Genomic DNA, 18667 nt, shown 5'->3' with positions numbered 1-18667 from the left:
CCTTTTCACCACCGCCCGCGCACGATGGCGATGGCAGTTTCTCTTAAGCCCCCTGGCTGCAATTCTGACAGGCGCGCGCCAAATGCGACGCTAATGAAATCGACTCGCGACTCGCGCTGTGGAATCGACGACGCGGAAATCACCCCGCGACGCCACCCGCTTATCGCGTAGACGCATTTCAATCGCGTTGCCCTAATGCTCCGGAATTATCATAACTAATCTGTATTTCGTACTTTTGATCCCTTCGCGTTTTAAGCGTTTCTTTCTTTTATATTTTCTTTTAACTTGATTTTTTTTAAACTAACTTTTTAATACAATTAAACTTTGTTTTTTTTTTTAATTTTTTTTTTTTTTTTCGTGGAAAGAAAGTAAATTTATTTAATCTGTATCACTCGAGAACGGCGCGACGAATTAGTAAGTCTCTCGTGATTTCGAATCCGCGGCGAGCGTTCGCTTATAAAAGTCGCTGCGATCCGGATTGGCTCCGCGCGCGGCAGATCGCATAAAAATTCCGGGAAGTGCTCTCTGAACGGTTCATTTCACCCGAGCTGATCGTGTTCGGCCCGGCCTCGAGGGCAACATACATTATGGTGTGCTGACTGCCTACCATCTTCCCCGATAACGCAATTTAATCCCGGGAATGATGTAAGGAGCGCTTTTGTGCCGCGCGCCGCTCGCGGAATACGTATTCCTTCCTTCCCGTTCGCCTTCATATTGCGCAGGATGCACGAGCGAGATTTAAACACGCTTTGCAATCCCCGGGATACTGCGGTACTTTACAGGCGTATCGAGAACGCTTACAGGATTCTTTCTTTTTTTTTTTTTTTTTTTAATGTAAATAGAATTTTTCATAATTGAGAAATATAACGCGTTCACATTAAGTTTAAATCTTTAACTCCGAAGTTTAAGAATGACTTCTGTTCGTTTTATATTTATTGAGAAATCTTACGAGGATTTTTTGTCTTAATCAAAAGTACGTAAAAAAAAAAAACCTTAGAGATACGCGTAACACTGATTAATTATAATCAAACAATTATTTTAAAATAATAATTTAAATAAATATAAATGTGTAATAAAATTTAAAAATCATAAATTATTTTTCTACAATTAATTTGTAATAATTCCTCTGCTTTATCGATGGACCAAACTCTTATATTGTTACTCAACGTTGAATTTGGGACGGATAGTTGTTTAAAAATTGCCTAAAAATTGTCTCGGTGTCAGTGTTTTATTCGACGAATTATCTTCAAGCGATACTGACTATGAAAATAGGAAAATCAGCTGAAGATAAGGCACAGACCGTGACGCCACGCTGCGAGTTATGCGTTATAAACGTACTGGCTGCTGATAGTACTGCTAGCAATTCTAATCGATAACATAACTTCTGTAGAAAAATTAATTAATCATAGAAAACCTCACAATTCTATTTATAAAATAACGTCTTAAAAAAAGAACAAATTATATATTTCCTTGACAAAATATTTTTACTATTTTTAAAGTTCATAATTTTTATGAAAATAATGATTGAATATTAATACAAAAATTAATTTCTTGTGCATATCTATCAGTAAATTTAATTTTTACATATCGATTAAGTATTAATACAAAGACAACTATCTTATGTAGATATCTACTTCAACAAACTTAAATTATAAAAAAAGATTGATTAAATATCAAGCTAAAGTTAAACCTTATACTTTTCAATTCATGCGCTCGAAATTAATTCTTAAAAATTCCCTAACTCTCAAAGAAATCCCACGCCGGATGTTTATCAAAGCCGTCTCGCGAGGGTTTTTTTAATTTCACTAAAAAAGACCTTCGAATAACCCGCCACGTAAGTACCGTGGACAGCATGGCGAACTGTGAACTGCGAACAGCGACTCATTCGACGGCATACCGTACTTTGTGACATGACAGATCGATAAGTGACACGTCGCGGTCCACGAGACAGGATACGTCGAGGGGAAAAAACACATCACGTGTTGATAAGGTTAATCAACGGCGATAATGTGCCGCGCCGCTCAGTAGACGATCGCGAGACGCTGTGAGACGAGGTACGTTTCCGCCGCGATTTCATCTCGAGTCCCATGGTGCCCTGTTAAAACCCGTGGCCACGTAGGACGGTCTTTCCGCGTGCCTTACCTTCGTGAAGGAACAGCTGACAACGGCCGGCACCGCGCAATCTTGCGCGCTAGTGGCGGCGCTCTTGCAAACTGCATCTCCACCAGATCACTCGTTTTATTATCTTGCATTACGCGGAATTACATGAAAATTATTCCGTCAAACGCACGTCCGCTTCGTTTTAAAAGTGCAGTTCCAGGTATTTAAAATTAAAAAAAAAAGGAAGAACAAAAACTAGAAGTAAAGTTTAATTGCGCAGTTTGTTCAAATTTATATTCAATTGTTTAGTTTTTTCCAAAAAAAATTTATTGTGCAGGTTTTAGTTAAGATTTTTAGACTCTTTGATTTAATTTAAAGGGTAATCAAATTAAATAATAATTATTTTTATTTGTGTTTGGATTTTTAGATAGATTTTAGATAGAGAGAAAAAAGAAAGAGAAAAAGAAGAAGCTTTGGGATAATTATAAATTTTAACGTAAGAGTTTCGCGATACCTGTAAGCGCTCAACTTTCTCCCGTACATAAAAAAATTGATTGCACAATTAACAGCAGATGTTCCGCCGAGCATCTGTATCATTACGTAACAAAATAGGAAAAGTATCTGTTGCCACCGATGTTTAGAAAGGCCGATTAAGAACTATTCGATACACGGTGCTTCCCTCGTTCCAAACTCAAATCATTCAAACGTTTTCGGTATCAACAACTTTATCATTTGTATACGTCTTATCATTTAATTGATAAAAAGAACAAATTAATATAGCCTACAAAACCGCACAATGCAATCTGTAATCTATCATAGCAAACGAGATTTTCTAAATATCCCGAGAAGAAATTATACTTCTAGGCCCGAACATAATTTTACGATATTATTCGGTATACAAAAATATAACTGAGTTCAATTTAAAAAAAATATATATATATTCCAATTAATCACCGTCGTGAGAGACGTCGCAATATTATATGCCCGGCACCGGAAAGCGGCCGTACTTTTCTTTCAAAGTAAATATTCTCGAAAGCTAAAAGCCTCGATGAAATGTCGCGTTGGATCAACATGTCGCAATATCGTCGACCGTTCGATTTCCGGTGCAAATACAATTATCGTCGGCGTCGCGCATCGGCGGCCTCGCGAATTCTATCCCAGGGCTCGTGTCCTCGCGTTAACTCGTAAATTGATTTCGCGATACGGGGCCAGTTATGCGGCCACTTTGCCCGCGTGTGCATATTAAACGTCACTTCCGTCAAAACGTCAGAATTAAAGGGCCGAGGATCGCTGGCGTCGCCTAAACGCGCGAACAAAGGCGACGCGTAAGTCTCGGGAGACTGCGGCTCCGGGGGGTAATGAAATTTAATCGTTAAGGATTTATCGTGCGCTTCGCTATTTATTGTTATGTGTTCGCGCTCGTATTGTCTGATAAAAAGGTTCGCTCTATAATTTATAACCGCGCTGACAGAGAATAGCCGTTAATTATTTTCTTCGAAGCACTCTCGCCCGCTGATAAAAGCTGTTATACGGAGATAAGAGTCACCGGTCGGTTTTTACTTCCACTTTGGTGGGATAAATAATTTTTTTCCGTTGAGAAGAAGACAAAAAGAAAATTATGTCGATCGGTTAGTTGCCGCGTGAGTTTACTTGTCTACGAAAATCTAATCGTCTAATAATATCCCCCTCAAAAAAAAATTCTAACGATGTTCTATCATTTGGCTTTTGTTTATAATATCATCATATTATGACTGACCGAGTCACATTTACCATGAGATATATCACAAAATTGTGGTTCAGGAGTAACTACATTTTCCTTTTAGTTCGTACCAGGAATTGATATCGAGCTGCTTTATAATTACATATATACACAATGCCTTTTAAATGTTCCTTGTTGAATAATCGCATTGCGAGCAAAGGGCTTACATTGAAATTACGTCGCGGCATCGCGTACCTAACTCCTACTCAATGCACATGTTTCCTGTGGCTTAACTTGGAAACAGTATCGTGATTACCGGCAAAGTTGCCGCCAATACCAAAGCGCGTTTAATTGTGCGATTAATCATGCAACCGCGCGCGATGTAACTTCGTTAGGCCGTGAAGCGAAAAAATGACCGAGGGAGAGAATTAAAAAAAAAAAAAAAAAAATGGAACAAACAATGGGAATTATTTCAAGACACTTGGAATATATAATTTTGCGAGGCAGCCCGCAGTTTCGAGAGGTCTTTCGAGCCAAATAAAATGTCCCACCAAGCTAACGGGGCTCGAATCGTCGAGGCGGAGGACTTCGTGCCTACCTCAACACCTCCTGTCAACATTTCACCGCGACTGAAGACCCTGGCAGCTCATTTCACCTCGAAATACAACGCGAAGCCTTCCTTCTTCGTCCGAGTCCCGGGAAGGTAAATTCTTTTAATGACGAAATCGAAGCTTTACCTCGTAAGCTTCTTATGTATAATGCGGAAAGTTCTTACATAAAATATTACGGCAATCGATACGGGCTCTATATATAGTCGATTTTCAATTTATAATCAATTAATTAATTAAATTTATTGAGAAGACTCAAGTTTTACGAAAATATATTCTACAGTCGCGCAGAAACTGAATCCGTATCTCTCGTTGGAAATATGATAAAATTATAATTAAGTCTAATTGTATAAGTGATTGTATATTTTTTCTCGATATATTTGAAGTTTAACGATAATTGTGTAATATTAATTTATATTGCAGAGTAAATCTGATAGGCGAGCACGTCGATTACTGTGGATATTCCGTTTGCCCGATGGCCATCGAACAGGATATCCTCGTCGCCGTGGCGTTGGCAAAGGACAATGAAATTCACCTAACTAACGTGGACCCAAAATACGAGGACTTCCGATGTAGTTTCGAGACCGTCGGGTGAGTTGGGCGACAATAAGAATTCGAATAGAGAATTATTTGGAGAATAATATTCGTCAATATTTTAAATTTAAAAAGTTTAAAGAAAAATTAATAGTTTAAAGACTTGAAAATTTTTTAACGAACCGTGAATAGAAAATAAAAAAGCGACGCGTATATTTTATAAAACGTGCATGTTAAGTCCTTTTTTTTTCTTTTTTTTTTGTAACTCTGTTTCGAAAGTTCTTTATAATTTCTCTTATAAAGAAACTTTGCCGGAGTTGCCGAGATGTTGCGATGCACATCTCGTCTAACATATGTATAATGCAGTGTACCGCACGTGGCACCTAACGTAACACCTGTTTCATAACGTATCGCCGTACTCGCGATTGTGACTCCGGCATTTATAACCACTCAAACTCTTAACTATTTAAGCCTGTTGATTCCTTTACTGCGGCCATTTTCCGAGCCGTAACGCGAAGACTAAAATTACGCGCGATTTAGTACCGCGTACGTTTGAGATAAAATTCGTCCCGCAGCTCAGTTCGTCTAAATACTCTAAATAAAAAATGAGACTTAGGCCCCCGGACACCTATTTGCATAACACGTACGCATAAAAAATTGATCGGTCCATCAGCGCGAACACTCTGAGATGCCAATACATTTTTACACAATTACTTTTCGGCTTAAAAATTAATTTTGTATTTTTAATAATTTTATACTGTTGCCAGTTTTATACGTTTGTAATAATTAGAAGTATTATAAAATTGCAGACGAGGACAAAAATAACTGTGTTTAATTAAATTTGATAAGTTACTAAATTAAATATTTTTAAATAATTACATTTTGCTCCTCAGTGCAGAAGAAAATGAGATAATTAATTTTCTAATATATGTATATGCGTTGTGTTAAAACGTGTTTTCTATTTCATCATAATACAAAAATCTGATGGAAAAAAAATAATAACAAATCGCTAGCGGGCGTGTTACTTGACGTGAGAAAAGCAGATGACATCGTGTCCCCGTTCAACCTCGCCTGAATTAAATTACCTTCGCGCTTTCTTTGCTCTCGGTAATACCGCGCGAAGATAATATGAACTTTCTTAATCTCATTCATTATTCAACGTCGCGCGACCGCGACGGATAGGACGTAACTCCGGTAACAAACTTAGTAAGCACGTCGTTATCGATTTTTCCATTTTTTTTTCACACGTGCTCGCGTAAGTTTCGCACACGACGACGAGCAAAGAAACGACATATACGAGAGAAATGTCTGATAATATTTTAATATCGTTTCGCGAACGTGTCGACAAAACGTAAAAGGAAACATAGATTTATTTTTAAACGATTCGTGTAGTCGCCACTACTTTTTCTCAATATGTAATTAATTTTATTTTATTTTATTTTATTTTAGTATTAAAATTTTTACTATAAAATTTTCTTTTCTTTCCTCCTTTTTTTTAAGAAAAGAAAAATTTAGCTATCAAAATAAAAATAACAGCAATTATTCGAAACTGAGCTGAAACTAATCGCGCGAATTAACGTTGTATTCGCACATTTCAGGTCTTGTATCAGCGATAACGAAACCGGGCCAGCGTGGCACAAATATTTCCTATGCGGCGTAAAAGGAGCACTGGAAGCAATCCCTCCGGAAGCCGTTACTGCGGGAATTTTCGCGACGGTGTGGGGTAACATCCCCCCGAATTCCGGCCTCTCGAGTTCTAGCGCGCTGGTTTCGGCCGCGCTTCTTTCCGTCGTACACGCAAGCCAGGTAAGCGATTCGATAACTTATCTTCCGCGCGAGATAAATATATTACGATTGCCATTTGTATTTATTATCTAAAAATAATCAGTTTCGCGAGCGAAAATAATTCGCAAACGTCCCGAGAGCCGTTCGAAGCGAAACTTACTAAATTGCTTCTTTAATAATTCTTTTAATAATCGTCTTTGCGGACTTTAATTGGCTTCGAAAAGGTTTTTTACTTGTATAATTTTTCCGGGAAGCTCGCTACAGTTTTTCAATTGTAGTTTTCGATTTTCCGGCGATCTTGCAACGACGTAAAAATAATATCGCGATATTGGTCGACGTCTTAATGCTGAGAGGTATTGTGCTTAGCCGAGCGAATCAAAACACCGTCAACTACTTCGTGCAGCGTACTCCTGTTCTCTTTTCGAATATAGATCTTATTTCCTTTGACGGTTTCGTGTTTGGTCGATCGGATATCGAACGTGACGTGGATCGCGGAGTCTTCGAGATACTTTAATGCATTGCATTGTATTGTTGGATATTGTTCTACGTGCGTCGTCGTTTCACGTGAACTTAGGCTCCCTTGCGAGTCCTCGGGTTTCCGGTTCGACAGTATCCGGTTCAAGCTCGTTTTTCTTTTACTAGATTCCACGTTATTAAAGAAATTTTTACATTTAATAATTTTCAGCAACGAAAAGATAAAATACGCGGTATACTATTCATCTTATTACGCGGTTTATGTGTTGCAGCGTCAATTACCGAAGCACGAGTTAGCGACCATCAGTGCTCGAGCGGAGAGACACATCGGCACTCAGGGCGGAGGGATGGATCAAGCCATCGCTTTCCTCGCGAAAGCGGGTAATCTCCGCTTTTATAACACATACATATTATACAAATCCTAAAAATTAGATACGCGAAAGGGATCATTCGCGAGGTGATCTATCTTGATTAAGGTGTAATACTCGCAGTGAGTGCTTTCTCGCAAAATTGTTCGTAACCGCGGTGAAAGGCTCGATATCTAATTTTTTTCTTTATATATATATCTTTCTTTAAAAAAATTTTTTTTTTTTTATTCTCTGCTACTGTCTGTTTGTGAAGGTTCGGCTAAATTGATAGAGTTTAACCCGCTGCGCGCCACCGACGTAACTCTCCCGGAAAACGCGGTGTTCGTGATAGCGCACAGCCAGGCGTATCACAACAAAGCCTCGACCGCCGACTACAATCTCAGGGTGGCGGAATGCCGACTGGCCGCACAGGTATTTGTATCTGCCTGCCTATTTATTACTTTCCTAATTAAAATGTCGCGAAAGTCTTCAATAAAATTTCGTAAGAAAAAAAAAGAAAAAAAAAACACCCGAGTAGAAATTCATCTAATAGTGTCAAAAAAGAAAATAAAAGTTTCCGCGAAAATGCACAGGCCTGTCCCGCCGCGAGCAAGAAAATATCTCTTTCGTGTTTAGGTGATAGCTGGGAAAAGAAATGTGGATTGGCAGCGCGTTCAAAGATTAATCGACGTGCAGGAGAGGCTCGCTTTAACTCTGGACGAGATGGTCACCGTGGTGATGACGGAGCTGCACGAGAAGCCGTATACCCTCGACGAGGTACAGTTCACATTATCGCGCGATAAATAAAACGGCAGCGAGATTCTTTTGCCACGCAGCTTCTCTGCCATCAGTCTTCGTAAAGCGCGATTATTAAAGTGCATCGTAAAAAATGAACTTTATAAATCGCGCTGCGAGTGAAAAATGATTAAGAGTGTGCCGCACGATTTGCTCGATTAAAGTTATATAAAAAAAAAAAAAAAAAAAACACACAAATCTGAGTCTATCTCGTTGAAAATAAATGAAAGGACTGATAGAATATAAACTGAGAAATAAATATAGTTGTAATAGGAGCGAATTATAATTTTGTAATATTTTTAACGATAAATATAATTGACTTGACATGATAATTATATTATTTTAAGAAGATATAGAACGAATAAATAAAAATTTAACAGTATTTATATTTTGAAATATCATAAAATTATGGTTAGGTCCAAAAGTAATTATATTTTTCTCTCGGACTACACTTTCTAGATCTGCGAGTGCCTGGGTACTGATTGCGAACGATTGAAGGAAACGTCTTTCGTCGGTTCTTTCAACATCTCGCAAACGTTCAAGCTGCAACAACGGGCCCTACACGTTTTTCAAGGTAATAATATCAATCATATTCATGCGCTGGCAAATCGCAATTTTAAATCTTATAGATCAAGAAATAGCAATAAATAGCGGACTATTAAAACAGTTCTAGATAAAACTTCGTTCTTTTCTGTTAATTGGATTAAAAAGGTATTTAGAACTTTCCGCCTTATCTCTTAATATAACCATCGCCGATGCGAAGGTAACGTGAAAAATCGCGGATTGAATCCCCCCAGGGCTGATCGAATTTCCTGATTTCGTGCACGGAGCTCCTCTAGTAATAAATCATACTACATGCCACTGTTCTGCGAAGTTATAAATCACTCTGGTGAACGTAGGTACGTCAGTCGCAACCTCCGAACAATTTGAACACTGACTCGAATCCCGAGTTCAAATACTGCAAAAACTGAATCGCGGGCGAATAATCCTGTCGCAAAATGTGAAAAATTCGTCTGTTTGATTTTCCGTCTATTCCCTTTTTTATGAGCAAACTAAAAGAATCCGGAGCACGTGACCAACGCGTGAAAAAGGAATAATTATTTTTACCCTTGCATATAATTTTTTTATAATATTTCTACCTGCAAATATATTTTACTTGATTATTCAATTTTTTTTAAATTACGCCATTGCAATTAAATCAACAACGTCTCTGGTTAGAAATATCTGAAAAATTATAGTACAGTCGAGGCCGAAAATACTCTCAGTGCGTGAAAATCAATTTAGATCGCACTAAACACCTGATAAACGCTCGTTAAACGTGAAATTGAATCGTCATTGGGCCGAAAAAAATGGGATTCATAACTACAGCGATCCAGCGAGATGATCTCAATTAACATTATCGCCACTTTTACACCGCAGAAGCTGGCAGAGTGCTCGCCTTCCGGCGCATAAACGAGGAGGACGGCGTAATGGAACACGAGAAGGCTCGGCATCTAGGCAGCCTCATGTCGAAGAGTCATGCCAGTCTTCATAAACTGTACGAGTGCAGCCATCCTAGTGTGGATGCGCTCGTCGAAAGAGCCGTCCTCTGCGGTGCATTTGGCGCTCGACTCACGGGAGCAGGGTAAGTACATACAAACCGAAAGGGAAATCTAGCTACCTCTGGAGCCACCCGTAATTCTGTGGTACTTCTAACGATAAGTGCGACACATCGGGTCAATTGTAAATATAATCGACAATATTATATTAATAATTAAAAAAAATCTACTCGTTTAATTTATCACGAATTTATTCCAAGGAAAATTTATCGGGCAATATTAGTCGAATAATTAATATACGAGCCCTAATATTATTTGAATAGTATTTAAATTTATCAAGCTGCTGCATTATTCGTCACGAATTATCTTCCCCTTTATCAGCCCGCATGAAAATGAGAAAGTCACTTCTGTATTGCAGTTGGGGCGGCTGTATCGTGGCCATCATCGACAAAACTAAAGTCGAGCAATTCGTCGAGAGCCTGCGGGCGTATCTCTGTCAAAGCGGCGCGAAAGATCGGTCGGAACTCGAAGACATGGTGTTCCCGACGTCACCGAACCAGGGCGCAGTTATTTACACGGCGTCAACAGCATTCTGAATCGTAAAAAGCCTCCCCCGCGACTATAATAAATATAAATGCGGCGGCTTCCCTCACAGTCGGCACAGTCACGCCGGTTTTCTTTATTTGACGTTCCATTATTATTCCTCCGCGCTTCGCGCGTCATTTTCTTCTCTTTATATTCTGTTCGCTCTACATTGTAAGTTCTAATTTCATAAAAGGAAGCCGGTCTCCTCCGATATTTTCGGTTCTCGAATTTTCCGCGATTAAATATTATTTTTAAATATTACTCTGACTGAAACGTTCAATCATTAATGTACGAATTCTGTTCGTTACAATAGCATTACATAGACTACTAAATATAGTGCCTTATAATCGCGCACTGATATTGCAGCGGAGAATGTAATTTCTCGATATAATTGTGCTACGAATTAATAACGGAAATTTGTATCTCTTTCTACAAATAAATAATCATAATGTTTAATACATACGTCTGCCTTATTTTTTTAAAGAGTGTGCGAAATATAATTAGTTGTAAGTAGAAATTTAAATTTATAAATAGTATTATTAAAAGTACTGAGAAAGTTAAATTCTAATTTTTTAAATAAATATTTTCGAGAAGTTTAACGTTTTAAAATTTTATTCGTCAAACGTACCTAAATACTTTATGAGATAAAGTGCCAAGGAAAATTAATTTTAATTTTAAAGGGGTAAATTAAAAAAATCACTACTACAGAAAACTCCGCAATAGTTTTATTTACATCCGCGTTTTTGACGATGCTTGTCGACATTTCGATGTTGCGTTATCCAACTGTAATAACCGTTGGGAAGTTTCGACGACGCTGTTGCGCAACTGTAATGACTGCGGTGACGCGAATTCTAGGATCTAACTAAGGTCAGCCGCGCAACGAAGGCATGTATGTACCTGTGAAGGTACACGGCGGAACCTGTACCGCAAATTGCAAGATATTACTTTACAGAGCTCTCGTTCCGAAGGATGAAACACGTGTTTCCTTACAAACCCGTGGCCGTTAGAGAACAAATACGGCCTCAGGTTCTCAGGCATAAATAAAACCACGCTTTCAGACCTAATTCTAATAGCAAAATACGGGAAATAAAATATTCAGCGTGCCTGACCCATCGAACGAAACTTATTAACGAAAAATTAAACATAAAATATAAATATTAAATGAACACTGAAGTCTTGTAATCGCGCGTGTTCGACGCAAAACGGTCGGTCCGTTTAACTCCGACTCGAAGCTTAAAGCCGAAGTATATGAAAACTTTAGAAAAGACCTTTCTCTCAATTCTCGATTTTTAGTTTCGTATTTTATTCCGAATTTGCCCTACAAATCCCAAATTAAACTCAATCTGTTTTTTTTTTCCCTGCCTCATTGTTCTTGGAAAAAAGAGCCAATAAAAGAATTTTAATTAATTCGGACTGATGTTTTATAAAAAATACGGTCGAGGGATAAAATCAGTATGTGAAAATTCGCGAGAATGCCTGATCGGGTCTGAACCACGTCGAGTTAAACTTGCGGGTTTAGCGAGTGCCTTTGGAGGCGATAAAGCGGTCAGGCAAGCACGTACAAGCTCAAGCTGCAGAACTGGTCGAAGTTAAAGCTGAAACGCTTGTAGGAAGCCCCTTGAAACTTGCCGAGAGTGTTTCAGATCTGTGCGACATCGCGAATTAAACTTAACGTTCAGTTCCTTTCCGGAAGTTGATTTCTATTGACCAGGGGATCGCTTGACGTTCAACTCAACGCGATACTGTAATACTAATAATTGGAGGGTTGATAACGAAACAGAAACGACTGTTCCTATCTAATCCGTATAATTCCAGATAAAGTCGTGCGTAAAGTAAATTTTATAAAAATTGCAAATCATCCATTTTCGCTGTAATAAATTTTTTAATTACTTTAGACAGACACCGCGTCAATTTTTATTTTTTTATTTAAAAAAAATGATGTAGATATTTCATTGTCGCTGCTTTTTCCGCGATGGTTTTTTTTTCGGCTGAGTCACGAAACTTTAAAGCGAATTATTAATAAATTATTAATATAAAATGAAATATTCTATTTATAAATACTAAAGGCAGATAAAAATTGATTTAATTATACTTTTGTTCAGAAATACCACACAAAAATCACAGTTGAATCCAAAAAGTAGCTACAAAAATAGCTACAAAAGTAGTTTTCTTGTTATCAGTGTATCATTTCTACTGATCGAGGCGCGTTTGAATAAAACAAAGGACCGACCTCCGTTATTCCGACGCGGCACCTTTAAGCTATGCGCCTCGTCGATTGTTCACATCGCGGGTTTTAGTTCGCTCCTGTCCTTTTCACCGATAAATCGGGTCTCGGCCGTGTCGATTTTCCATTCGTCCACTAAAACTGTAGCTACCGCCGCTATTGTTCGCGCGAACAAAAACGAGTGGCGTTAGTTTTCCCTTCGCGAAACTACATGAAGCGTTACTCTCTCTCTCTCTCTCTCTTTCTCTCTCGAAAACTTTATCGCGTTTGACGGGATATGTATTTTTTAGTTCAACTCGGTCCAGCGTAATCGGAGTGATTTTTACTCCATTCTTCCTCACAATGAGAGTGCACGCATTGTTGGTTACATGTCAGTCTATAAATATTTCTTTTGGAACATCGAAATTAAATTCAGTGGTAATTTTCGAGAACAACGTTGTAACAAGAGACGTTTACTTCACCGTGTCCGAAGTGAAATACAAAAATAAATGGTATCTATTTGCAGAGCTTATTTTGTTCTCGATAAATATACGGAAAATCCCCCCAAGTCTATATCAATTAACGATAAAACGATGCGATATCGATATCGCGTATCCGCGCGGCCGCTTTTAAGTTATCATGATCGATTCCTCATTTGTTGGGATTAACTTTTTTTGCGACGATTAGCACAAGAGTGCGATTCGATGTCAGGGATGTGGACTTGGTCCAGAATACTAAGAAGATTCGAAGAAAATTAGTTCGAGCACATGGTCGTGGAATTGCAATTCGAGGGAGCCAATTTAGGCAGAAATTTGCATTTTACAAAAAAAAAAATATATATATATATTAAGTTTTAATAATTTAATTGATTATAATTATTAAATGCTTGTAAAAATAATAATTTTATTGATTATAATTATTAATTTCTTGCAAGCCTTGCTAACCTAACCTAATAAATTCTAATAATTAACACCTATAGTTACATTTTAATTTAATAAACCGCCACGTCAAAAGTTTCAAACGGTTCAGATTATTTAAAAAATTTATTTCGTTGAGATGCGCACCACAAGTTCTACGTACTTTCATTTGCAAATATTCTGTCGACATCCCACGTGCGTTCTTGGGCCAAAAAAAAAAAAAAAAAATCGCACATGCTCACTTTACAAAATAAGGGACGCGGCAATGTTTACCCGAGCGAAGAACCATTTTCCGACAAATATTACAAATTAAAGACATGTTAACGGAAACTTAAAATTGCGAAGTTCCACGAATACAGAGATTGTAAAATATAATATTATTTATCTCGTTGTCTAGTTAATAAAAAAAATTGACGCTTAATACTCGACTTTCGAGAAAAACATTTTTATCGGCATCCATAAAGCTTAGCGAGCATTTAAAGAAATGAATAAAAACAAGCGCCAGCCAAAAGAAGTACAAAGCCAGATCTTTAATAGTCGTCTATTCAATCTCGCTGCTTTCGCGAGCGAACGTTCTTTTCCAGAGATGCAAAGTTTCACAATACTTCGTTCTGAAAGTAGCTTACAAACCATTTATCCGTTTCGTAAATCTTCCTCCGTAAGATATTTGAAAAATCTCGTGCGCTTGTTTTGTCGCGCGAGTCCGGTAAAAAAAAAAAAAAAAAGAAAAAAAAAAGAAAGAAAAAAAAAAGAATCGCCAGTTTCTTAAAAAAATTTTAAAACACTGAACATTCCAAGGCGCGCGTTTCGCGCACGTTACTTACTCTTGTTTCTCCTACGTAAAAAAAAACTGTTTTACATTTAATCTCTTTGATGCTGTCGGCTACGAAATTTTTGCGACCGTGTGCGGTTATCTATTTTATTTACCGTTGCGTAGCAGACGAGCGACAGTGTTCGCATCATCGCTTACGGGCATGATGCTCGACTCACAGACGGTCAGCCACGCAACAGTTGAGATAGATAGGGGTAGTTGGAAAGTACGTTACCAGCACGTTATCCTAACTCTCTTGTCTCTACCAGCGACTTAACAGCGAAGCCGCGTGTGTGTCGCGTGCGTGTCTCGCGCGCTGGTCGACCACGCAGCGACCTACGACAAACCCTCAGACGGCCGCGAGATTACAATCGGAACGACGCGGTTTCGATGAAAAATAACGATCCGACACGCGGATAGAAACAGGGTTTTTTTTTGCGACAGTAACCGAGACGGTCGTCGTTGAAAGGGCACAAGTCAATTCCTTTAGAAAATTGAGTTCCGACAACTGAGAGTCGTCTCGGTGACGTTCTCTCCCGAAGAGACGGCTAAAATCGTAACTGAAGTAAGGCGCACGTGTGGCTATTTAAGAAATGTAATGGCAGAAGAGCTGCAGAAGTTTTCTCTCATTCTTGAAAGATTAATCAGCTACAGTTGATTTCTTTTTTTCCTCCCCTCCCTTTTTTTCAATATAAATAATATTTCGAGATAAAAATCTCTACCTCAGATTATTTTGTCCTTCCTACCGAGTACTTTTTTAATGTTGTATAAACGCAAACGAGAGAAAATGTAAAGGAGACGATGTAAATAATGAGAACACGGGAAATGCTATACAAACTGGCGAAAGATACGACACTGAGAAATGCGGCTCGTTTATTTCGAATACCTTGCTTCATCAAAGACGAGAAAACGAGAGAGAGAAAGAGATAAACTCCCCGAAAAAAAAAAAAAAAAAAAAAAAGATAATTTTATTATTCTTATTTTAAAATAATTACTTTAATTCTTGAAAACAATTTTAATAATTAAAATACAAATGCGACTAGACAATTTTAAAGTTAGAAAATCTGCACACCGAGTATCACGTCAAATATTCACTTTAGGGCCATTTCTACCAACGTAGAATCAACTTTAATCTCAGTTCAACTTGTCTCTTATTTTTTTTTCTTTTTTTTTACGAATTCTAAGAATTAGAACAAGATAAAAAACAAATTAAACTGAGATTAAACTCAATTCGCGTTGGAAGAAATGGTCCTTAACGTATCGCGAATATCTAACCGGTGGATTCGTCGCGGTACTTATTGATTTAATTAACCGTTTGTGTTTTACATAATCAATTTAAAGAAATAAATAAAATTAACGTCCGAATGTATATTTGAATTACACTTGAAGGAGCGAGGAGCGTTTTAAAAAAATACGCTGAGATGTGCACGTGCGTTTGTGATTTGTTGCTACAAATTATTAAGTGTAAAACGGTTTTCTTTAACGTGGAAGAAGTGACAGTAAATAAAATGTCCTGTAATACTTGGTCGTTTCATTAAAAAAAAAAATTAAAAAAAATAAAAAAATTCCATAAATCATTACGCGAGAGACATAAACTCGCGACGTAATAAAATTCCGTTTATCGACTTTCGATAACGGCAAAAAAGTCCCGACAGTTATTCGTCTAAATTAATAACTCGAAATAAAAAATTACTGCAGTGTTTCTCAGACTTACAAATTATCCATTTAATTCTGACGTTAATGAAGCGAAGTTGAAAAAGGAGAAACCCCCATGTAAAATCTTTGTCGGCAAAGCTACAATTTCTATTATATTTTAAAACCCTTTTCCGTATCGTAATATTAGTCCCGCAAGAGACGTAATACCGTTTTTCCAAGAGAGAATCTCTATTACGTCTTTCTATTTCACAAAAATAACTATTCTAAGTGAAACTACATCGCGCTAAAATAAGGAGAAAAAGAAAAAAAAATAAAAATAAGTATGATGCAATTAATATCCAAATTCATCGAAAATAAATAAATTTATATTTTTTATTCATTAATTTTCTTCCTCCTTTAACTCAAAAAATTAAGCGAAGTTAAAACTTAAACCGAAAGCAACGCCGGCGGAAAATGGGCATCCGAGGCGGTCGTGAAAGAGGAAATAGAGTTTAAAGTTAAAATTAAAGTTTCATATCTCGCGCGACGCCAGGAACTTCTTTCATCTTGACGCGAGGAAATTTTCAGCAGCCTAATACAAAGTGTACCGACCGTATTTTTCAATCGGACGAGAAGACGTAATCTCCGGGGCTACGTCGGCGATTCAGCCGACATCCCTTATTTGAGATGAACTTGTACGTGTGCGAGGGATATGAGGCTTACGCGACATCGCGGTATACATATACGCGCGTACGTGCAAGCTAGAATTTTGGATAGCACGTGTCTTATCTCCTATATTTTGCGAGGTAAATCTTGCGAGCTTACGCTGATGGATATTAATGTCCTCGATTTGTGTGTCAAAGAAATAAAACTTCCCCTCCCCCTCCCTTCAAGGTAGTTATGCGAATTACAATTTTTATCATGTGTTATTATTTCCTGCATTATTTTAATTATATAATTTTTTGTTTATTTTATTACATATTATATTATATTTATTTTATATTATTTTTTGTCATACAATGCGCATCAATTTTTTAAATTCCCTAAATAATAAAATACTGACAAACTTTGTCACTGAATGCAACTCGGAATAACATAAATTTTACATTTTACGTAAAATGCACGTGTTACGTTAATTATTTTAATACTTTTAACGAGCGGATCTAGAAAACCCGCGGCGTAATATCCTATTTTTTTTTCCTTTTTTTCATGAAAAGATATAGTTATGTAAACTCTAGGAAAATCAACGTAATGATGCGGGAAAAGCTTTTGAAATTAAAAGACTCTTTCTTCGAAATCTGCAACACCGGCGTCTGTCGACTCGATTTCGCGGTCAAAATTGCCGTTTAACCGCGCGATTAAAAATACAATCGGTTTCGTGCATTAAAAATAACGAAATAATGGTGGTTTCAATCCGTTTTAATAACGCGATGAAAAGCGCTTTGATTTATGTGTTTCAGGGCGCACCGCCGCCGTCGAAACACGCGCGGCGGCTGATATAGATTTATAATTAACTAATTGCCCGTCGTCCGCAATTTCCGGACTTTGCGCTCAAACGCCTCTAAATTACCGCGGGAGCCGCCTTTGATCTGTAAAAACGCCAGCTTGTTTTACGCCGGATTCCCCGTCCGCCTCTCTTTCTGTTTTGCAGCGCCGGGATAATTCAGCATCTAGCTATCGCAACCCCGGGATCGATGAGAAGCGTTTCACAAAGATTTGCACTCGACATTCGGGATAATTGCGAATAAATCGATGCGATTCCGTAACGCATCCAATTGCGAAGCGGTCGAAACAACGCCGATACCGTTCCATTCACCGGAAGTATCCTCTCCCGCCGATCGTAAATCCCGGTAACAAAATAACGTATCGATTTTCCCGAATCCTTCGAGGCGTCAAAAGCTACGACTTCCACCGAATAAAATTGTAACTCCAGAAAATTGTTACGCGACGTTTCAATAATTAATTTTTATCGACCTTTTCGCTACTTTTCGCCCAAAGCGACTACTTGTGATTTGTGTAGAAGCTGCCGTCGTAGTTTCCCAATGGTTTATAGCAATTTCAGTACCCAAAGAGTAAGAGAAAGAGAGAGAGAGAGAGAGAAAGAGAGAGAGACTACGCCTTGTTTATTCATTAAATTCTGCGTCAAACAAATATCGAATTACGTCGCCAACTTCGTAATTCTATCCGCGTCTCCGAGAGCTCTCGAGTTTAATTTTCGAGATTTGACGAACTCTGCCTCTCTTCAATTTTGAATTTCAAATGTTACACACTCGCCGTCATGTTCGTGGCGCTCGATAACTTCGCATATTAATCCCCTTGTATATATAGTACATATGTATATGTATATATAAATTCTCGCGACGCGGATTGAATAAATTTGTAACAAGTACAAGTGACACGGCACGCAATTAATAAATGAATAATTTTAAAATGATACCAGAACCGCGGTATGAAAATTTCGTTATTTTTATTGTCCCGCGCGATCGTTTACGGCGCGAGGTCACTTTAATTAAACGCAGACGAGGCGGGGAATCCTCACACGCGGGTTTCCTCGCGATCGGGTAATAATAGAAACCGCGTTGAAATAATGATAAGCGTCTAAAAGCGATTAAGAATGTTGCACAGTCTGGAATAAC

At 37.9% G+C, this 18667-nt stretch overlaps 1 protein-coding gene across 1 annotated transcript; it reads left to right on the top strand.

Annotated features, from left to right (window-relative positions):
• Positions 1-1932: 1932 nt before the first annotated feature.
• Positions 1933-10927, top strand: Galk (N-acetylgalactosamine kinase). The gene is made up of 10 exons (XM_070657578.1): positions 1933-2320; positions 4307-4502; positions 4831-4998; positions 6540-6747; positions 7473-7581; positions 7822-7979; positions 8184-8324; positions 8802-8916; positions 9762-9966; positions 10299-10927. The coding sequence occupies exons 1-10, from the start codon at positions 2266-2268 to the stop codon at positions 10474-10476; spliced, it is 1533 nt and encodes a 510-aa protein (XP_070513679.1). The 5' UTR covers positions 1933-2265; the 3' UTR covers positions 10477-10927.
• Positions 10928-18667: the final 7740 nt, after the last annotated feature.

This window comes from Cardiocondyla obscurior, linkage group LG06, assembly GCF_019399895.1.
Source record: "Cardiocondyla obscurior isolate alpha-2009 linkage group LG06, Cobs3.1, whole genome shotgun sequence".
NCBI lineage: Eukaryota > Metazoa > Arthropoda > Insecta > Hymenoptera > Formicidae > Cardiocondyla > Cardiocondyla obscurior.
This window is presented reverse-complemented; position numbering and strand designations above follow the sequence as displayed.

Coding starts and splice junctions, on each gene's coding strand:
- Galk (XM_070657578.1), top strand. CDS start 2,266: ATGAAAATTATTCCGTCAAACGCACGTCCGCTTCGTTTTAAAAGTGCA. Junction 2,321..4,306: donor TTTTAAAAGTGCAGTTCCAG/GTATTTAAAATT, acceptor TTTGCGAGGCAG/CCCGCAGTTTCGAGAGGTCT. Junction 7,980..8,183: donor AATGCCGACTGGCCGCACAG/GTATTTGTATCT, acceptor TTTCGTGTTTAG/GTGATAGCTGGGAAAAGAAA.